Here is a 23,254-nt window from a genome sequence, read left to right on the forward strand (position 1 = left end):
GGCCCAGGAAGAAGCCAACTCCAATGCCTGTTTCCTAGTACCCAGCGATGGTCCAAGGCAGGCACCCCCCCCCAAGGGACACCCCACCGCTCAAGTCAACAGGCCAGCCCCACAGGCTTCGGGCGACACGGAGATTGCAGTGCCACAGTGTCCCCCAGCTACCAGTTCTGTGATCCCATACAGCTGCTCCAAAATATAACACCCAGGGACAATTGGCGCACAATCAGGTGTGCCCCACAGCTAAAAACTCTGCATGTACTTTCAAATTGCTCAGATATGCACTACCGGGCCCAGATCACAAGGTCTCCATATGTTCCATAGGGCAAGGTGGCACAGCAGCATCAACGTGACAGGCAATCTTATTGAGGAGTCAGCGCACCACTTCAACAAGGCCCCAGTGAAATCTCCTGTAGTAGGCCCCACACAATGCTCTCTCCTCAGGGACAACTACTGTATACACTATGTGGGCCCCACAGAGGAGTACGCAGGCAAGTACAAAGACGGCCGCTAACGTCACTGCAGGCAGTCTCTTCACACTCCCGGCCCACACGAAGGCCGTGCACCGAGTGCAGCACTCCCACCAGGCGCCCCCCCCAACCAGGCCCCGCGGCGGCAGCAGCTCGCAGGATACAGCGAGCACCGGGACCCGAACCCGCCTCCGCGACCAGGGCCTCAGTCGCGCCATGGCCCAAATCACCGCCACCAGCGCCGATGGGCGCCGGTCAGTCAGGACACTCCAGCGAGGGCTCACTACCACGGGATGCTTCTGCAGACCCCAGGGCCGTCCACACTCCAGGCGCTCCGAGGGTCTAGGCCCGTAGGCCGCACCGCCACTCGCCGCCGCTGGGCCTCCTCTTCCCCGGTACCGGGCTCAGGTGGTGACACAGCATGGGCAAGCACTCTCCTCCAGCGCAGCTCCCCACACAGTACAGGGGCGCGCAGGAGTATGATGCAGGCGGCAGGCTCTCCGGCACCAGGCAGTCTACAGCTCCATGGCGGCTGCCATGTTGTAGCAGATCAGCCTCAGTGCCATGCACACAGCAGTGCCCAGCAAGGACTCCAGCACCACCAAGGAACGCCGCAGGCAAGTGGAAGGCAGCTCCGATTAGTAACCAGTCCAGAGACAACGCGATGCAATGGATATTTGGCGGATTGTGGCTCGGTCAGGCCATCTTGCCGTGCACCCTCTAGCGCACCCCTACACCTATACTTTTGGCGTCTGTATTTGTTATTATGTTGGAGCAAATGAGACCTTCATGCGGTGAGCAACAGTTACAGGAGCAGATGGTTTTTCAGGTGGTTTTTGAAAGATACGAAAGATGGTTCATGTCTGACACTTTAGGGCCTGTCATTCCACATCTTCACCCCAAACCTGAAAGTAAGTGTAAAAGAGGAGTGCACTTTGCATGCCCATTTATTTATTTATATTTTATTTATTTAATGAATTTATAAGGCGCAATAGCTACCCAAAAAGGGTTTCCCGGTGCCTGGATGGAACTGGAAGCAGAAGAGAGAAAATAAGAAGGAGTTACTGATTAAATAACCAGGGGGCATATTACCAACAACTAGCGATAATTATCGCTATGTTGGTTTAGCGGCGATATTTTTATCGCCGAGCTGCGGCGATTTTTATCGCTTAGGAACCTTGCTATTATAAAGGTTTATCTCCTAAGCGATAAAAATCGGCCGCAATGCATGAATATCGCTGAAAAGTCTGCGATATTCATGCAATACCGAGCTAATGCTCTTAGCCATGTTATCCACCTACCATTGGATAACATGGCTAAGAACTGCTCAGGGGCAGGTGTTAGCTTTTGGAGATAATCGCGCTTAGCGCGAATATCTCCAAAAGTTGGTAATAGGAGATAGCAATGTTAGCGACTGTTTCCAGTCGCTAACATCTTGGCACGCCCACTTTGCATGTCATTAGTGATAAATTTCACTGACATGCAAAGCGGGGCCCAAGAAGGTCGCTATCTCCTACTAGCTGTCGCTAACTGGTGTTAGCGACAGCTAGGTAATAGGGAGATAATTTAATCTCTGCTTTCTTGGCTTTTAAAGCCAAAAAAGCGGAGATAAACCCCCTTGATAATATGCCCCCAGGTCTTCAAAGATCTGCGAAAACAGGGATAACTGGTTTCTTTACGGATGGCGAGAGGGAGAGCATTCCAAAGGACTGGACCAAGATAAGAAAAGGATCGACCACCCATCCTAGCAAGTTTTCCAAGAGAAGAGGAGCGGAGATGGCGGCTAGGGACATATGAGCAAGCCAGAGAATTCAGGTATTGAGGTGCTGAGCCCCATTTGATCTTAAACATGTAGCTCAGGGCTTTGAATTTTATGCGATTTTCCACCCTGAGACAATGTAAGTCACGGAGATAGCCGGAGATGGGTGTAATTCTGGGAACTTTGCATAGAAGTCTTGCTGCAGCGTTCTGCACCAGCTGCAGTCTACGGGTCACAGCCTTGTTTGCACCCAGAAAAAGAACATTCTCGTAATCCAGTTTGTGAGGTGATAAGGGCATGGACCACAGTTTTCTGGGTGGTCTTAGGTAGCATCCAAAGGATCTTCCTAAGTCTTCCTAAGTCATTTTAAGATGATAAAACAAATGGCTGTGACCTTGATTGCTTGATGATGCATGGATAAGGAGTCATCAATATGGATGCCCAGGTTACGGACATGGCTGGAAGGCTGTGGAAGTGCTCCCATCTCGTCAGGCCGGTGTAATCGGCCCCCGAGACCCTTCTCCTTACCAAGGATTAAAACCTCGGTTTTATCACCGTTAAGTTTCAAGAAGTTCTGGTTCATCCATATTGCAATTCGCCTGAGACCCAACTGACGACAGGATTTGGAGCCAGGGTCAGAACGAGAAAGTGAAAAGATGATCTGAGAGTCATCAGCGTAGGTAAAGAGGGTCAAACCGGCCTGTTCAGCAATGTCAGCTAGAGGCCTGACATATATGTTAAAAAGCATGGGGGTGGTGGATGGATATTGGATCTATCTATAGCAGAGAAAATCTGAAATGTACGGCCATCCAAAAAAGAGACAATCCAGTCCAAGGCCGAGCCACAAATGCCAGAGGACCTCAGTGTGTTGACTAATATGTGATGGGAGATAGTGTTCAACGCTGCACTGAGGTCTAATGATATGAGTGCGACGGTATCTCCAGCATCCATGTGATGGCGAAGCCTCTCTGTGACCCCCAGCAAAGTGGTTTCGGTGGAAAATCCAGTTCTGAACCCAGATTGAGAAGGATGAAGGATTTTGTTAGTCTCAAAAAACTGGGCAAGATGAAAATGGATATGCCTTTCAAAGATTTTAGAGAAGACAGGCAAGAGGGAAATCGGATGGTAATTAATAAGGACGGCAGGGTCAGCAGTAGGTTTCTTAAGAAGAGGAGTTACCATAGCGTGTTTCCAAAGTGGAGGAACTTTGAACTCCAGTAGGGAAGAGTTTAATGCTTACAAGATGACCTGCATATGGGAACAGTCAAGTTGCTTAAGAATAGAGATTGGCAGTGGGTCATTAGGGGAACCGGACTTAACTTTATTTAAAATAAGAGTAAGAGAGTCCGAATTAAGAAGGGGCCACAAATCTAAAACAAGCATTTGCAATGCAATAGGTCTCGCATTTACTTGAGTTTGAGCTATTGGCATTGTAAATGCCAATGCCTTTTTTATGTTTTGGTTTTTAAAACAGATAAATAAAAAGCATTGTCATTTATAATGCCAATAGCTTAAACTAGCGTAAATGCAAAACCTATTGCATTGCAAATGCTTGTTCTCTCCTGCACACACAAAACATTAGTCCTCATATTGATGGCCAAGGACAGCTTTAGCACTGGTGGGGCACAATTGGGTTGCAACTGAAGGCAGTGTGAGTTTCTCTCAGTGGGGCAGAAAGGTGTTCAGTGGGGGATGGGATGTGGCACTCTGCCGATGACAGAAACTGCAAGGCTCTGAGACAAATGGGTTGTGATAGCACTTTTAAGCATATTTGGGACATTCTGCAAATGGCAAAGTTTTCAGATGAATGTATAGTGTTGACCAATAACAACCGAGCGCATGTGTGCAGTGTCACCTTAAATAAATGTGGAAAAATACTAGCTGTACCGTCGTATTTTGCTTGTGGCAAAAATAAATGTGTATACAGAAAAAATGTCCCAAAAATAAATATGGATAAATACAGACGGAAATGGCAAAAAAAGAAATACCATAAAACCGGGAGCCCAATTTATAATGCTACTTTAATAGATGGCACAATGAGTGCTACTGCCTACTAGTAGCATTTAATTTACAGGCCCTGGGTACAGGCAGTACCATTTAATAGGGACTTACAAGTACAATAAATGTATCATTTACTGTGACTTTCTAAGTAAAAGTGCCAATGAGGTGTATATCAATCTTGTCATGTTTAAGGGAGGGAGCACAAGCATCTTACCACCAGTGCACAGAGTCCTAAAGCGAAAAAAACATGTTAGCAAAAGTAGGGGAGTGAATGTGAAAGGTCTAAGGGAGTACCATGTCAGGTCTAACACTCACTATACCACATATTGTGACAGACTTGTCTCTCAGTTTATCCTACTGTAGGTTACATTACTAAGAGGGTTTAAATGTACACTATGTGATCAATAAAAAGTGAAAGCAGCCTGTTAAAAAAGTATTTCTCCACCTACCTGCTGGGACTAGAGGTGGTTCAATCAGCACCATGCGTAGAAGGGCTGGAAATGCTATTTGGACTGGAGTATGCTTCTATTACTGATGGTAAAGATCATCACTTCAATTCAGTAATCCTTGTTTCAGCATTTACTTAATTTCAGGTTGCAACCGGACAGTAGGGTCCTGCTTCGGCCTCCTTCTAAATCAAAACCACCCCACACCAGGAGGTTTAATTGTCACACTTGAGTTATTCTTAAATAAGAATAGTGAAATCACTCCTGAGTTATCGATTACAAGGTCCTAGTCTAAAAACCTGTTGTCTCCAGATGATCTGCTTGAAAGCTGCCATAGAAATTGAAGTTAGGCCAAATACCAAATGCAGCTATGAGCAGGACTTTGCATACCTTGACTAAGGAAGCAGCTATGCCTCTCTCTTATTCTGACCGAGCACCTCCACATGAGTCAGAGCACATGCCAAAGATGTAGCCGTCGTAAGGCAACAATTAAGTCATGAAAAACAGTTTGACCTCTTTCTCTGCTACATTAAAATTGACAAAAAAATAACGAATTTGATCTAGTCTGAGAAAAAAGAAGGTGGCAAATTAGTCTCCTGATTAATACGAACAGTCAATGTCACATTAACAACGAAAGCCGGCCTACCTAATGACTGACCTACTTATTAAGACACACGTGTAAATAGGCCCTCAAATAAGGGAGTCCAGTTTATTTGATGCATAATGGGGTTGATGAAGAATAGAAAAATACATTCACTAAATGTGTTTTAAAGAATGTTCAGTCTAGGGAAGAGGGAATCTTGGAAGTAGTTGAGAAAAAAAGATCCTTTATGTGGTAAGAAACCTTCACTGAGGATAGGAAATGCGGATTTCTCTGAGGAGGCATTCTGCCAATCTCTCAGGGTAAACAAATCAACACAGGATACCTGGAATGCTCCTGTTATGGACCACTGTAATCAGTGGTGTGACGAATCTTGAGGGCACCCCCCTGCAGGGTGGGTGGAGGGGCCCCCTCCCGACTCAGTATGGAGCTCTCCGGCTGAAGTGCGTGCTGAAGGGGCCCCCCGCACCACTGGGGCTGTGGGGGCCTGTGTTATGCACCTGACTGTAATGTGAAATAAGACAGCTAATCCCATGTCAAATTTCTCCTGTAGCTAATGAAGCACTGTGAATGCCTTGCAGTCCTATGAATGGAACATCCTTGTGTGAAACCAAGTCTGACTTGAGGAGCAGTGACTACCATAAGATCTAAAGATTGAGCTGAGAACAGAGGTAGCTAGGTCAGGAGAAAGACTACTTATCTACTCTGTTGACATCCATACTGGTAGATGTAAATCCTCAAAGCTCTACAAGGCGAGGAGAGAAAAGGAAAATAGACTGTGGTCCATTTGGAGCGTCCAAACTAGAGCCAAGGACAGCTTGTAAAACCAGGGAACCCATTTTATCCTCAGCGAGCTAAAAAAAACTACCACAGCCTAAGCGGCGATGTTCCTCTAATTATGAGCCAAACCGCCTGGAAATGAGGGGAAATAGCAAAGCATATAGGAGCGGGCTGCCCAGTTCCAACTCTTCTAAAGGAAATGGGAAGAAGTGAGGCAGTAACACATTCTGCTGACTGGCATAGAAGTCCCAGTGGGAGAGACAGAATTACCTGGATGAAGGAAAGATCCTGCCTAACCTCTCTGATGTGAAAGGGGGAGATGGACATCAAGTGGACCTTCGTTGAGAATGATCCCTCTCAAAAAGTAAAACCAGCCGTAGAAGCTAAATGGAGTGATGTGTGTCACTGCTTTCAGTCCACATTGCCATTGCACATTCTTGGCGACAGTGCCACCTACAATGAAGAGGGAAGGACATTAATGAGCACTCTCAACATCAGGACCCTCTTACTGTGGCTCACAGAAAATAACACTTGAGGATGCACCAAATGGGGGCACTTATTTAGGGGGTTTTGGGGCAACCTAACATGTAAGTCACCGCAATCAATGCCCTGTTTTTTGCTTATGGACTAACCAAGCTTAGCCAGGGCTTCTTCATGATCACTTGCGCATGACAGGGGTAAGATTGCGCTTTCATTGCGGATTTGCCGAGTGGGCTGGCACACCCACCAGGGGTCAGGCTCAGTCCCGCAGCCCACTTATCACACTGCTCTGAACCCCATTTTTCTCCAAGCATAATCGATCCCGATATAATACCACTCTTTCTCTCATGAATCACTGATTGCTGCACAAAAGATATATGTTGTTTAAAATGGCAGTGCACGGACTGTGCAAGGAAGAAACAGTGTGAGCAAATTTGTAAACCCGTTGAAAAAAGGCAACCAAGGACAGAAAAAACAGGACAGTGAGAAAGCAAAAGGCAGTATTCAAGAAGACGAGCAACTAAATTAGCAGTAACACGACTGGCAGTGTGAGGTACCAATAACAGTGTGAGGAGATGTTTGAGATTGTGAGAAGCATCTTTGGGATAAAAGCAGCTGCGTAGATAGTCACATAATTGTCATACTAATCTATACTACTATTATAAAGAGAGAACTTGCACCTTTTGGCAAGGTAAACTCAGGAACCACAGTGCCAATCCACACACCCAAGACATTGTTGTAAACCACAGGGTGTGTAGACGGACATAGGCTGCAAAAAATAAAAAATAAACGTAAATTAAAAAAATAAAGTTTAAAAAAAAAGTAGTCCCCGAAAACAAGCGCCGGCCGCGAGGTAGCGCTGACCGCGACCTACACCTACGTGATGACGCGCGGGGAGGAGCGGGGACGAGGGCCGACGTGCGGCGAGGAGTGACGAGTGCAGTGCAGTCGCATTTGTCTTTAAAGAACACCGCATATTTTTTTTTTAAAGAACATTTTGTCGGCCTGCTGCATCCACTTTCTCTTTAAATGCAAGGCACAGACCTCGAGCATGAATGGGGCAGGGGTAATCAACCAGTCAGTCAGGCAGAAAACAAAGCACACGGTTTCATTAAAACGTTCAACTCCCCCAGCACTGCCAGAACACAAAGCGCGCTAGCTAATTGACGACATACCTGACACTTCTCGAGCTTTCCCCTTCAGACCTGGAACACCCGCCTAAACTCTGCATGCGTATTGCTTTCTTTTACATTATCTTTACGCCTGTTGCTTTTTATACCTTTAAGCCCGTTATTTCAATGCAACAGGGTTTAAAACAAAAAGCAAATCAATTAGTGCAGAAGGGAAAGACAACAGTTTAAAAACGAACTCTGAATTACATATTCCGTCTTATATGTTAACTTTTGAAAATGGTCTTTTGAAAATAAATATGAAAGCTTTCGTTTCCAATTTTGTGGATTAAAAATGTCAACCTGGGATGGCTAAAGCCTGTAAGTGTTAGATTTCCGATTTCATTGGAAGGAGTCCATGTGATCTTTTTTGCTAAAGGTCAGAGGCAAATACATTTCATGTCCTCGTTCTAGAATCTAAATATATGTTTTAAAAGCAGCTTTTGGACACACGGTTAGTTTGAAACAGATAGAAACATCATGCTAAAATGCAATATAACCAGAGAGAGTGGCCCGATTATTACATTGCAACAAATACTTTTTTAGTAACCCCAAAAATACGCTCTCGCTTTGGCGATTTATTCTTGAAAGAGAGCAAAAGCATTAAGCCACAGCATTAAGCAAGGTGCTCACTTTGCTTCAGTGGTGCCGTCGCAGAGGCAGCTTCACTTAAGGCAGAAAGAACACAGTGGCGTAGCCAGGCATTAGGCCGCCCGTGGCAGCCAATGCATCTGCCGCCCACGGCCTAATCGAAGAGCATGGGAGATGCTGGCGCATCATGCGGCCGCACTGGCCTACCTTCAATGGAGCCACCAAAGTGGTGACTCCACTGAAGGCAGTCAGGACCCGTCCTCATCTCGAAGTATGGTGGGAGGTCTTCTGAGAGGGCAGCAGAAGTCATGGCCTCTGTAAATCTGACAGCCTGGCAGAAGACCCACCAAATTATATATGAGCCCCATCATTTTGATCTAACACACCTATAAGTGAAAGTGGCAAAATCTTAGATTACATTGCAGAGTTAGTGGCCTAGCGAGGAGTGACGAGTGGCGCGGCGGCTCAGGTAAGGCGAGAGGGGCAATGTCGGGGCTGGCGTGGGGGCTAAGTACGAGCGCGACTGAGGTAAGGAGGAAGGCGGGAGGCGGGCGTACGAGTGCGACTTAGGTAAGGAGGGAGGCGGGAGGCGGGAGGCGGGCGGGGGGCCCGGCCGGGACTAAAGAAATTTTCAAATTGCAGCCCCCAGCCCCCTTCTGCCCCCGGGCAACGCCGGGGCGGGCTGGAGGCGGGCGGGAGGCAGGCGGGAGGGCAGCGGTGCAAGCAATGTCGGGGCGGGCGGGAGGGTGGGGGGGGCGGGCTTCCGGCCGGGACTACACTAATACTTTAAAAGCAGCCCCCAGCCCCCTTCTGCCCCCGGGCAACGCCGGGACGGGCTGCTAGTATCAAATAAAAGAATACCGCTTGGGTATGAATTTTGGTTGGCAATGAAGTTTTTTTCAATCCTGAAAAAGACCGACGCATCCATCCAGTCAATATTAATATCCATATACTGTATGCAAAAGGGAGAGAAATACAGACACATCACCCACCCCCCAGTGACTTTCGAACGTGTTGCTAGGTAACCGGGTTTACAAGTCAGGTTTCAGGACCTTTAGTAAGTCACCATTAAATGACTGGGCCTTTTGCATAAATTGAGAGCATATCTGAGTCTATTCTCCAAAACCGCTGGATCGGTTTTCAGAACGATGCTAGCACAAACCCCGTGCACATGGCTCTGAGGTTCGGGTGCATGAAATGATACATGTTTAAATGTGCTTCTATTGCACGCTCTGCTCTGTACATAGAGGCGAGTGATGATCTCCGTTCACAACACACTCTTGCCCAATTGCACAACCTAAGCTCGGCAACTGGACAAGCCATTTTACCTTATTAAGTACAAATAGAACAAGCACTGTGGGAGAGAGGTCGGCGGCAGTGAAGGTGCCTGCGAGAGGCTCATGTGGCGTCGCAAAAGTGAAAGCATGGGGGAGCGCGAGAACAGACGCTGCTGACGCCGCCGTACACGCTCACAGCTCATGCCAGCCGCAAACGCGCACTCACAAGGACAAATCTGACACTGAAAAAGCACGGCTCCGTCTCGTGTGCACATATTCAAGTAAGTAAAGAGGTATACTAAAGTATACAAGAGGTCTCGAATGCTCGACCTAAAAAGGGGGGTTAGTGCTCTGTAGCGAGTTCTGAATGTGATGTGACAGCAGTCAAACTAGGAGAAGGTAGTATAAGGTTAGTGGTTGTCAAATTTGGTTTCAAGGGTATGGTTAAAGGAGAGTTGGCAATTTCAAGATAGATCTTCTCAATTTTTTTGTGTAAAGAATTGGGCAAGATCTTCACACTGCTTTTTGTTTAATGGCGCGGGGTTACCTATAATTGACTTCAGAGTCAAGCTGTAGGGTCTGAAGTCTCCAGTTGGAGATTGTTGGTGCTGTGAAGGTGTTTCTGTATGCCTGATGTTTTCCTTCCTGCACAAAAACAATCATCCCCTCAATGCAGGCACCCGTGCAAAGGTGCCTGCGTTGATGCACAGCAGCCTATTGTACGCCGGGGCAGGGGAAAAGGACAGGAATGTGCCTATCTAATAGAGATATTGTGCATTCCTGCCCCATTCTTTCACCGTAGGGCAGCGCACTAGGAAGGCCTGCTGCGCTACCCTACACTAAAACCTCATAAATGAGGCCCTAAATCTTTTTCCACTTTGTATGTGTGTTGTACAGTGCAGCACACATGAAAAGTCGGAAAATAAAATAAAATCATTTCTCCGTGATAGCGCCTGGTTGACGTGGGAGCTATTCTTTATGCAAAACATGGTCTCCTTTTTTAAGTAAGTAGGGTTTCACATTAGAAACCTTTGGTGGTTGAATGGAAACGGCCATGCACCACACATGAAACACCCCCTTGGTGCTAAGTAAGCCAAATTCTACTTTCAAGTAATTTACCAGTGCAAAACTTGTTTTGCGCTCGAAAGTAAATTAGTCTAAAAGATTTTACGTCAATTTTGTGTTGCAAACGCGATACTAAATCTTAGTAAATATATCCCTGAAAATGTATCTATTAGAACTCTGCACAGTACACAGCTAATGCACATAAACCAAACTCTAGTGGTTCCTAAACTAAACAAAGCAATTTTTGCAGGAGCACACTGGTTGTAACCCATTGGAGTCTGGAGCCCTGGACTGTGGACGCAGGGCGAGCGCTCTGACAATGGGAAGCCTGGAGGTCACTGTCTACCAGAAAAGTCAGATTAGCCATGCATTGCAGTAGATGCAGCATGTTCTTGTAAATGTTTCTGCAATTGTTATTTCCTTCTAGGGTTTGAAGAGAGACCCAGGTATAGACACCTTGCTTTTAAAGAAGAGCCTGACCAGCCTGCAGCGGCACTCTGACGCTATGCATGGCTACGCGGACACCATGAAGGCGCTTTCCAAGGAAGTGTTCAAGCTCAACCTCCTCCTGAAACAAAATGGGGCGCATGGACCACAGAAACCAATCAAGGTAGGTGGTACAGTCTGGCATATTTTGGTTCAATGCATCTCTCTTTTTGTGCCCCTGCTACACATTTGTAAAGTTTTGATTGAAGTTTGCTTTGATGAAGGCTTTGGAAGTTGGAGAGTAGAGACTACTACAAAAATATGAGTAATCGTGTGTTTGTTTTGCAAATGTTACAGACTGAAGGCCTACTTTACAATTAGGCTGCACCACCAGAACGTCACTTTTTGCAACGCTTTGGTGGCGCAGGGGACTGCTCTATATTTACCAGGCAGCACTAAGCCACTTTGCATTGCTGAATGCGGCATTGTAAATATTGTTCCTTTAAACACAATTTTATGCATTAAAGGGATGTGCAATGAGTGTTGCTGGGGGCGTTCCCAGCAACATCCATGGCTTTTTGACACTGCCCCAGATTTACCAAGAATCGTATATCTGAGGCAGCACCAAAAGCTTACTCAGGGAGGCGCAACGATGAGAAATACCTTCCTACGTTTTCCCTTTCCTATGTGTGCTGCTTTCTGCAGAATGCATAGAAAGATGAAAAAGCCTCTTATGATTGTTTTTATGCAGGAAGGGGTTCCTTCCTGCACAAAAACAATCATCCCCGCAACGCAGACACCCTTGTACCATTGCACAAAGGTGCCTGCGTTGGCGCATGGCAACCCATTGTGCACTAGCGTAGATGACAAGGACAGGAATGCACTTAACAAAGAAGGGAGGTAGAGTACAAAGTAGGATTCCTACTCCACGGGCACTGATACATAAACAAGGAGAATCCTACTACCAGTTGGAAGGAAAAAGTGAAGGAAGGGGGGAACACTCAGTGTTGTGTAAAATACCCCTCACACACCAACAGGCCCCTTGGTGTCATGCTTCATCATCGGGGTCTTCGCACCCCGCTAAGGGGATGCGGCACGCTACGACCTACGACTACGCGGGAGCGTTGACAAATCAGACTATGTGTGGTGTGTGTTGAGTGCAAGTGAAGGGATTGGATGTGAGTGGGAAGTGTAGTGAGAAAATTAAAAAGTACCTGGCTAGTGGGTAAAAAGAAAAACTTTATTCCGTACCCCTGGCTGGTGCTATTAAAAAAAGTGCAAAAGGGCGAGGTTTTGTGTCTTAATTAGGGACAGAACCTCTGGTGTGCGTCGACATGTTTCGGTACAGGTGTACCTTCTTCAGGACGGGGCACAACTCCCAACCCTACTCACGTTTTTCTAAAGAAATAGGATTTTGTTCTAATTTTTCTAAAAAGTGATTACACTCATTAAAGACGGCTACAATGTGCCTACAGCGGTTCTCTGGAACATGTAATTACATGTCCTGAAAAAAAGAAAAAACCATTAGGTTTGGTTACCATATAGGGTTGGCTCAGACAGGTGCAGTCACCTGGAGCCCCAAACAGTTGATTTAACCTGTAAAGGAAAACAGACATACAAAACACACAACACACAGACACATTTAGGACAAACTTAGGATTCTGTGTTTTTAGACATACTTATGGTATGAGTTGGCTAATGCCTCATGAGCAAGTCCTGAACATCAAGGTAGGTAGGTGGATCCACAATCTATAAGGATAGAGGAGTGGATTCAGTGTTGTTGTTTCTACTCACTTTTTGACTCTGTAATACACCTACAGAGGTCGGACTCTGTTTAGCAAATACTCACGAAATCCGCCTATATTGGCCTCCTTCTACCACCCTGTGCTGCTCCGCCGTAAATGGAGTACGGACGAGCTTGGTGGTATATAAAGGGAGATAAGGTGAGTTCCCATTGGTTAATTAGCGGAAATGGCAAATGACCATATAAGGGCGATACCCGTGTTGCCGCCTCCTCCATGCATGTGATTTAGTCACATGTAACATGGAAACCTCCATTATTTGTTAATTACCGGGTTTTGTATGCCCAAATATGGATTTTCCGCTTGCCAGCCACTCACTTGCCGATACTTTCGCTCACGCTGGAGGAGCGCCCGTGTGATGCAGCCGCCGCTGTCTCCCGTTCGCGCATGTGCACTGCCGGGTCTCCGGTATTCTATTGCGCATGCGCAAAGGTCGGATGTCGACCGCGCATGCGCGTTGGTGTTTGCGCTAGTCATCAATGGTGCTTCTTCGCCCGAATATATCCTCATTGTTCGTTTTGTTGTTTGTTGTTTACAAAGTAGAATTGTAACTAAATAAATCGATAAGGGCTTTTGGTTCTAGTAGGTCTATTCGTTGTTTCAAAAAGTTTCAGTGCCATATCATTGGAGTGAGATAAATACTCTGATGTGGTTGACACTATAATACATGTTATTTATACAGGAGGTAATACATGTATTTGCCCTGACTACAGGAGTGGTTCCCCGATTTGCGCTTGTTATTACTCTTGTTTTTCGGGGGTGTTTAGGAGATTTGGCTCCACGGTATGTCATCATTGAGTCCAGTGACATGAGTTGCCAGGCGGAACACCCAACGTTGTTCCTTTTGGAACAGGCCTGATTCAGAGGGTAATCGCTCAATGACGGTCCAGCGTAGATCGTTGACGCAGTGTTGGTGTGACAAGAAATGTGATGCCATCTTGGTTGTTGTTTTTTTGCAGCGTATATTACTTTTGTGTTCCCCTATCCTTATTTTGACGGGGCGGGTGGTCATGCCTATATATTCTAGTCCGCAAGGGCAGTTTATTAGGTAAATCACATTCCTCGTATTGCAGTTGGTAAAGTGGCGCTGCTCCCATGTTGTGCCATTTCTGAAGGTTAGGTTTTTGCTTTTCTGGGTTTGATGACAACAACTGCAATCCCCACACGGGAAATGACCCTGTACACCAGTTACATTGAGTCTCTCCATCTGGTTTTCCCGTGGTCTGGTATGGACCACGATGTCCTTTATGTTTTTGCCCCTCCGATGTGCATGCATCGGTTTCTCAAAACTCAAGTCTCCACAATTCAATATGCCCCAGTGCTTATTAATGACCTTCGACACCTGGTTTGATATGGTGGAGTAAGTTGTTACACAGATCGGCCTCTTATTTGCTTCTTTTCCTTGGAGATTTTCTTCTATGAGTGCCTCCCTGTGATTGTTTTTTGCGCGCTTCATCGCTTTCTCGATGGTTCTGGTGGGATATTGCCTTTGTACAAGTTTAGTTTTTAGATCTTTCGCTTGTCGGTTGAATTCACTCAACTCTGTGCAGTTTCTCCGGAGTCTAAGAAATTGCCCATAGGGCAGATTTTCCCTTAGATGTCTAGGGTGGAAACTGTCGTAACGTAGCAGACAGTTTCTGGAGGTCGGCTTGAAGTGTGTAGTGCTTTTTAGCCTTCCGTCCTCACTGTAGATGTTTAGATCTAGAAAGACCATCGACGTATTTGAAACGGTGCTGGTGAATTTTAGATATTCGTTCTGGTTATTTAGCCAGGTTACAAAATTCATGGCGCTGTTGACATCACCGTTCCAGATGATCAAAATGTCATCGATGTATCGTTTCCAGATGCCAATCTGGGAACGATAAGGGTTACTTTCATGTAGGATCTTTTGTTCCTCTAGATGGTAGACGTATAGTCCTGCTAAGCTTGGAGCAAAAGTACTTCCCATGCTCGTTCCATGGGTTTGTAGGTATAGTGTCTCCTTATACTGAAAAAAATTGTCTTTCAGGGCCATGGTGATACACTCTAGGACAAGATTTCTCGGTGTTTGGTATTTCCAAGTTTTGCTGAAGAGTACTTCTTCGATGATCTCTAGTGTCTCTTCATGGGGCAGGCTTGTGTATAAGCTCTCCACGTCCAAGCTTATCAAAAGCTGCGTGGTTGGATCAAAGGTTGTATCTTCCAGCAGTTGTAGTACCGATTTGGTGTCCTTCAGGTACGTATTTGTTGCTTGTACCATCGGTCTAAGAAAGGCGTCTGAGAATTTTGATAGGGGTTCCAGGATGGATCCAATTCCAGAGACTATTGGTCTTCCAGGTGGGTTGTCAATGTTCTTATGTATCTTGGGGATACAATAAAAGTATGGTATCCTAGGGGTGGGTTGTTGCAGGAATTCAGCTTCCTTCTTGCTGATCCAGTTGTGGGCTAGTCCTTCCTCCACCATACCTCCAATCCGAATTCTTAGTCGTTCTGTTGGATCACTCTCCAATATTTTATAGTTCAGTTCGTCAGACAACAGACGTTGGCATTCTCTGTCATACTTCTCAAGGGATTGTAGTACTATTGCTCCCCCCTTGTCAGCTGGTTTGATGACTAGCTCGCTGTTGGCCGTTAATTCTCGAAGTGCTCGCTGTTCTTCTCCACTGGTGTTGTAGAAGACATTCCTCCCTTGTGTGTTCAGCTTGTTGACCTCTGTTATCACCGCCTTCTCGAAGGTTAGAATCTCTACGGGGATGCCTGAATCGGGAGGGGTGAAGGTTGATTTCAGCCTCAGACCCGTGTCTGTCTTTTCTTCTGGTAAAGGTTTGTCCTTGAAAAAAGCCTGTAGTTTCAGTTTCCTGAAAAAGTCTTGTAATTCTACATTGAGTTTGAAAACATCAGGTTTTTGAGTGGGTACGTATCCCAATCCTTTGTTTAGGATATTTTTCCGCATCGCTGTCAATGTGATGGGTGTGAGGTTTACCACTAGGTCCCCCTCTTGCTGGTTGACGGTTGATTGGGTAGTGATCCCGTCATGCTCCGGGTTGTCCGGGCGTTGGGCTGCTCCTGGTCTTCCCACACTACATTGTTCCCTTTCCGGTTCTTCCCTCGTGCGTTCTGGCGCGCCCCTAAAAAAGGCTGCTGTTGCCCTCCATACGGTTGTTGTTGCCCATAATAACCATCATTGTATTCCTGGTTCCACATTGGTCCAAACTGGAAGGGGTTGAATTGTGGTGGACCCATGAACTGTTGGAAATGGTTCGGTGGTTGGTATCCCCGCCATCCTCTTTGTCTAGGGTACTGTTGGCGTCTCTGTCGCCATCCTCCCCTGCGTTGTCTGTTCCCTTTGTTTCCACTCGAATTGGAACCTGACGAGCCAGTGTCTGAAGTTTCACTGTCTGTGTCGCTGTAGTTGTTTTTTGAAACATAATCCACTTTTGTGTAAGGATACGCACTCTCAGGAGTAAACTTTGCCACATCTTTGGTCAATTTGTTAGTTTTGCTCTGTTTTAGGTTGAACTCGAAGTCGGTCATTTGTTGATTTAACTCCTCGAGTCTCGTTTTCAGATCCTCGGTTGACATATATGTCTTCAATTGGATCTCAATTTTATTTATTTCGATTTTGAGTTCTTGTGTAATCCTGGCAGCTGTTTTTATTATGAGGACTAACCAATCTCTCGAGCAGTGCCAAGAGATTAGTGACCACTCCTTCTTGAAAATCATGTCGTGTTGAAAAATTAATGGTTCGTTTTTCACAATCAGGCCAGGGGGTGCCATTTTGTTACGTAAGTACTGGGTCATGAACAGCCCATGCAATGCTGCTTTTATTTGGTTACGCCTGAGGTTCAGCAGTTCATTCCAATCGTTAGTTTGCGGGCCTGTATCATGATTGCACAAGCCCTCAAATAGATTGCCGTCTGCTAGAATTTTATCGATCTCGTCCTCTGCAAAAGTTAGGCCATGTTCGTCTTCCATTATGGGTGGACCGCTGGCTTCTTTTTTATACCTAAGTGTGTGTCTTTTAATGTGTGTGTTATGTGGTATGTCTGTAGGGAAAACTCCCGCAGCTGCACGCTGCCTATAGACTATACTTAACAAAGAAGGGAGGTAGAGTACAAAGTAGGATTCCTACTCCACGGGCACTGATACATAAACAAGGAGAATCCTACTACCAGTTGGAAGGAAAAAGTGAAGGAAGAGGGGAACACTCAGTGTTGTGTAAAATACCCCTCACACACCAACAGGCCCCTTGGTGTCATGCTTCATCATCGGGGTCTTCGCACCCCGCTAAGGGGATGCGGCACGCTACGACCTACGACTACGCGGGAGCGTTGACAAATCAGACTATGTGTGGTGTGTGTTGAGTGCAAGTGAAGGGATTGGATGTGAGTGGGAAGTGTAGTGAGAAAATTAAAAAGTACCTGGCTAGTGGGTAAAAAGAAAAACTTTATTCCGTACCCCTGGCTGGTGCTATTAAAAAAAGTGCAAAAGGGCGAGGTTTTGTGTCTTAATTAGGGACAGAACCTCTGGTGTGCGTCGACATGTTTCGGTACAGGTGTACCTTCTTCAGGACGGGGCACAACTCCCAACCCTACTCACGTTTTTCTAAAGAAATAGGATTTTGTTCTAATTTTTCTAAAAAGTGATTACACTCATTAAAGACGGCTACAATGTGCCTACAGCGGTTCTCTGGAACATGTAATTACATGTCCTGAAAAAAAGAAAAAACCATTAGGATTGGTTACCATATAGGGTTGGCTCAGACAGGTGCAGTCACCTGGAGCCCCAAACAGTTGATTTAACCTGTAAAGGAAAACAGACATACAAAACACACAACACACAGACACATTTAGGACAAACTTAGGATTCTGTGTTTTTAGACATACTTATGGTATGAGTTGGCTAATGCCTCATGAGCAAGTCCTGAACATCAAGGTAGGTAGGTGGATCCACAATCTATAAGGATAGAGGAGTGGATTCAGTGTTGTTGTTTCTACTCACTTTTTGACTCTGTAATACACCTACAGAGGTCGGACTCTGTTTAGCAAATACTCACGAAATCCGCCTATATTGGCCTCCTTCTACCACCCTGTGCTGCTCCGCCGTAAATGGAGTACGGACGAGCTTGGTGGTATATAAAGGGAGATAAGGTGAGTTCCCATTGGTTAATTAGCGGAAATGGCAAATGACCATATAAGGGCGATACCCGTGTTGCCGCCTCCTCCATGCATGTGATTTAGTCACATGTAACATGGAAACCTCCATTATTTGTTAATTACCGGGTTTTGTATGCCCAAATATGGATTTTCCGCTTGCCAGCCACTCACTTGCCGATACTTTCGCTCACGCTGGAGGAGCGCCCGTGTGATGCAGCCGCCGCTGTCTCCCGTTCGCGCATGTGCACTGCCGGGTCTCCGGTATTCTATTGCGCATGCGCAAAGGTCGGATGTCGACCGCGCATGCGCGTTGGTGTTTGCGCTAGTCATCAATGGTGCTTCTTCGCCCGAATATATCCTCATTGTTCGTTTTGTTGTTTGTTGTTTACAAAGTAGAATTGTAACTAAATAAATCGATAAGGGCTTTTGGTTCTAGTAGGTCTATTCGTTGTTTCAAAAAGTTTCAGTGCCATATCATTGGAGTGAGATAAATACTCTGATGTGGTTGACACTATAATACATGTTATTTATACAGGAGGTAATACATGTATTTGCCCTGACTACAGGAGTGGTTCCCCGATTTGCGCTTGTTATTACTCTTGTTTTTCGGGGGTGTTTAGGAGATTTGGCTCCACGGTATGTCATCATTGAGTCCAGTGACATGAGTTGCCAGGCAGAACACCCAACGTTGTTCCTTTTGGAACAGGCCTGATTCAGAGGGTAATCGCTCAATGACGGTCCATCGTAGATCGTTGACGCAGTGTTGGTGTGACAAGAAATGTGATGCCATCTTGGTTGTTGTTTTTTTGCAGCGTATATTACTTTTGTGTTCCCCTATCCTTATTTTGACGGGGCGGGTGGTCATGCCTATATATTCTAGTCCGCAAGGGCAGTTTATTAGGTAAATCACATTCCTCGTATTGCAGTTGGTAAAGTGGCGCTGCTCCCATGTTGTGCCATTTCTGAAGGTTAGGTTTTTGCTTTTCTGGGTTTGATGACAACAACTGCAATCCCCACACGGGAAATGACCCTGTACACCAGTTACATTGAGTCTCTCCATCTGGTTTTCCCGTGGTCTGGTATGGACCACGATGTCCTTTATGTTTTTGCCCCTCCGATGTGCATGCATCGGTTTCTCAAAACTCAAGTCTCCACAATTCAATATGCCCCAGTGCTTATTAATGACCTTCGACACCTGGTTTGATATGGTGGAGTAAGTTGTTACACAGATCGGCCTCTTATTTGCTTCTTTTCCTTGGAGATTTTCTTCTATGAGTGCCTCCCTGTGATTGTTTTTTGCGCGCTTCATCGCTTTCTCGATGGTTCTGGTGGGATATTGCCTTTGTACAAGTTTAGTTTTTAGATCTTTCGCTTGTCGGTTGAATTCACTCAACTCTGTGCAGTTTCTCCGGAGTCTAAGAAATTGCCCATAGGGCAGATTTTCCCTTAGATGTCTAGGGTGGAAACTGCCGTAACGTAGCAGACAGTTTCTGGAGGTCGGCTTGAAGTGTGTAGTGCTTTTTAGCCTTCCGTCCTCACTGTAGATGTTTAGATCTAGAAAGACCATCGACGTATTTGAAACGGTGCTGGTGAATTTTAGATATTCGTTCTGGTTATTTAGCCAGGTTACAAAATTCATGGCGCTGTTGACATCACCGTTCCAGATGATCAAAATGTCATCGATGTATCGTTTCCAGATGCCAATCTGGGAACGATAAGGGTTACTTTCATGTAGGATCTTTTGTTCCTCTAGATGGTAGACGTATAGTCCTGCTAAGCTTGGAGCAAAAGTACTTCCCATGCTCGTTCCATGGGTTTGTAGGTATAGTGTCTCCTTATACTGAAAAAAATTGTCTTTCAGGGCCATGGTGATACACTCTAGGACAAGATTTCTCGGTGTTTGGTATTTCCAAGTTTTGCTGAAGAGTACTTCTTCGATGATCTCTAGTGTCTCTTCATGGGGCAGGCTTGTGTATAAGCTCTCCACGTCCAAGCTTATCAAAAGCTGCGTGGTTGGATCAAAGGTTGTATCTTCCAGCAGTTGTAGTACCGATTTGGTGTCCTTCAGGTACGTATTTGTTGCTTGTACCATCGGTCTAAGAAAGGCGTCTGAGAATTTTGATAGGGGTTCCAGGATGGATCCAATTCCAGAGACTATTGGTCTTCCAGGTGGGTTGTCAATGTTCTTATGTATCTTGGGGATACAATAAAAGTATGGTATCCTAGGGGTGGGTTGTTGCAGGAATTCAGCTTCCTTCTTGCTGATCCAGTTGTGGGCTAGTCCTTCCTCCACCATACCTCCAATCCGAATTCTTAGTCGTTCTGTTGGATCACTCTCCAATATTTTATAGTTCCGTTCGTCAGACAACAGACGTTGGCATTCTCTGTCATACTTCTCAAGGGATTGTAGTACTATTGCTCCCCCCTTGTCAGCTGGTTTGATGACTAGCTCGCTGTTGGCCGTTAATTCTCGAAGTGCTCGCTGTTCTTCTCCACTGGTGTTGTAGAAGACATTCCTCCCTTGTGTGTTCAGCTTTGAAGGACTGGGTTCTTTGGACCCAGCGGTGCCAGGGCACAACACCTGAAACCTTCGTGGGTAACCTGCTCCGGCGTACAAGTCACAGAGACACGGGACACTTCCTTCGGCGTCAAAGAGTCAAGGTTTATTTACTGCAGGGAACACAGAAGTCACAGGAAGTACATCGAGTGTAGTTCGGGGAGACTGCTTCAAATTGTATTTGTGGATCGCTCCTTTTATACAGTTTTTACCCATAGGATAACATGATACACAATAGTTTACAACCTGGTTCCCACAAGTCGCTCTCAGAGGGGTCGCTTAGATCACTTTGAAACACACAAGATCCGGAACATAAGTGCGGAAACATTTGGCGATTCCCAACTGTAAAAACCCATCTTCCCACCATTAGCAAATTCCAATCAGCAGTAAAGTAGATCGAAATAGGAACGAAGACAGGTGCAGAGGAAGACGGAGACAGTAGGGAGATCGGAAAGGGTGTAAAAGGGGAGTGTCAAGAAGCACGAGATACAGGCATCAAAGGGACGTGCCTAATGAGATGCACGACTGAGACAATAAGCCCGTGCGGCAAGATGAGCCTCGAGCGGCGCCATCTGCCTTATAGTAGCAACCCCCTCGTCATAAAGACACTTTCAAAGGACATGTGTCTTCCGCCATATCTTGGGAGTCCCAGGGTCGCGAAGCGGACAGCGTCCGTTCGCTGACTACTTGAGGGCAAGAGACAAAATGGATGCCGTATCTAAGATGGAACCCGTGGGTACAGATGACAAACCCACATAACAAACGAACGGTTTAAGTTAGCACAGCGAAACTGCGCACACTTACAAAACTCGTCATTTGCGGTTCATAGATACTAGACTCGACCATATTCGTGCGAGTTAAAAACACCACTTACAATCGTCACGGAACCTCAGACGCTCCTTTTGCCCTCATGTAGGCAAGCACTAGTCGGAATCATATTTGATATTCATCAGACCATCAAGATGTCGTTGTAGCATAGCTCTGTCCAACCGAGTCCCCTTGGTAACAGATGGTTGTCTCATACACGTTGTAGCACAGAGGCCACATAAGGCAGGACCACACTGCACACAAAGGCAACACGTGAACAGGAACACTACCACAACCCCGATGATCGTCAGAATCTTCCAACCCCAAGTCGACATCAGGCCCCAAAACCAACCGAGTAGCGTCCAATCCCCTACATCCACGTGTATGGATTCGGAGATCTTGTGCAACTTCGAGATGGCTTGATAGACAGTAGGAGCATTATCTGGAATGAAAATGCAACAGCTCGAATGGATCACTTTACATACCCCACCGCGATCTGCTAAGACAACATCTAAAACCATACGGTTTTGTAATGTCATAAGTCTCTCCGCCTGAAGTTCTGTGGTGATATTACCAAGGGCACTGGCAGTAATGTTAGCTGTCGATTCTACCACTCGAGTCAAATGTCTCAGGTTCCTACTATTAACCATAGGTCCCCAAAACGGGAGGAAACCCTTGAAAAAGTCTCCTGCCTCTTGACCGGCAGTATCCTCTTCGCTAATTACGCCTCGTACAACTCTAGTCTTATGATAATCGGCATCTACAGTAAACGTCGGAGGCAACAGATTTGCAACAAAACATGAGCCCATGAAGTCTGCGGGCAACCATGTATATGCACGATCATGACAGATGAAGTACGTACCCTTGGCAGCCAGAAGCACAGGGATCGGGGACATTGACAGAACGTAACTTTCAGTGCAAGCACTTACTCCAAGTGAGGCTTGCGAACCACGACCCACAAGACAAAGATTACCAGTGTGGGGTACGACCCATATTGGAGGCGAGCTTTTAAGCTGCTTTTCATTAGTGAACGTACTATATTCCCCTCTATCCGGTGCCCTATAGGCTTGTACCTCTGCCTTAGGGATGAGAAAAGCATCATAGATCTCATCTTCCAAATCCTGTATTATCATCGATACCACCCACTGCCACGAGGTAGGACCCGGTTTGGGGGAACGTTCTGGAGAGGGGTGGAAACCTAGTGCGCTTCGAAGCATTGTTTGGAATGCTCGAGCTGACCCTTGGGAACTATACGGTAACACCAGATATGGAATTCCCTTACCCGTAGTATGTGGCATCAACCCACACACCCAACAATTAGTAGTGTTAACCACTAACTGATGCTGATGGAGGAGCTGGATAAAGGAATTGTTGCGGAATTCTACACGTCTAGCCTGTTCGTGTTCTGGTAACATATAAAAGGAATGAGGAGAAGCAGTAGAAGTAATGTTAGGGTAAGGAGTAGGAGTAGGGGTAGGAAGTAAGAAGTAAGACATAGTGTAATACACCCCACCCGCCAAGAATGCAGAAGCAGTTAAAAACAAAACAAACAACTGGGATACAAAACATTTCGTACGACTAAGTTTCTGCAGCTTGACTCTATATGCCTGAGCTCCTTCCAAATCATTCAGCTTCGAAAATGCCATTTCCCTACGACCGTCCGCAACGTTTCTTGACGCACTTCGTTCTGTGCAGCAATAGTCAATCCCCAGGAGTTCCTAGGAACCGACGGTCTTTAACCTAGTGTCAAGACCTACTGTCCAGAAGGAAGTACGCGCGCGGCCCTACGGCCCTCAATACACAATATGTATATATTAGCACAATAATTCAGCTGTGGAAGGAAAAAGATACAAGGAAGAAGCTTGATATATATACAAAACAATTTTCAATG

At 45.9% G+C, this 23,254-nt stretch overlaps 1 protein-coding gene across 1 annotated transcript in view; it reads left to right on the forward strand.

Annotated features, from left to right (window-relative positions):
* LOC147717753 (olfactomedin-like protein 2A) overlaps positions 1-23,254 on the forward strand; it is a 227,722-nt gene that overhangs the window by 111,098 nt on the left and 93,370 nt on the right. Inside the window, exon 4 of the mRNA XM_086919879.1 lies at positions 11,064-11,246. Within this exon, the coding sequence (XP_086776005.1) occupies positions 11,064-11,246 (183 nt within the window). The remainder of the gene's footprint in view (positions 1-11,063; positions 11,247-23,254) is intronic.

This window comes from Lissotriton vulgaris, chromosome 5 (assembly GCF_964263255.1).
Source record: "Lissotriton vulgaris chromosome 5, aLisVul1.2, whole genome shotgun sequence".
Classification (NCBI taxonomy): Eukaryota; Metazoa; Chordata; class Amphibia; order Caudata; family Salamandridae; genus Lissotriton; species Lissotriton vulgaris.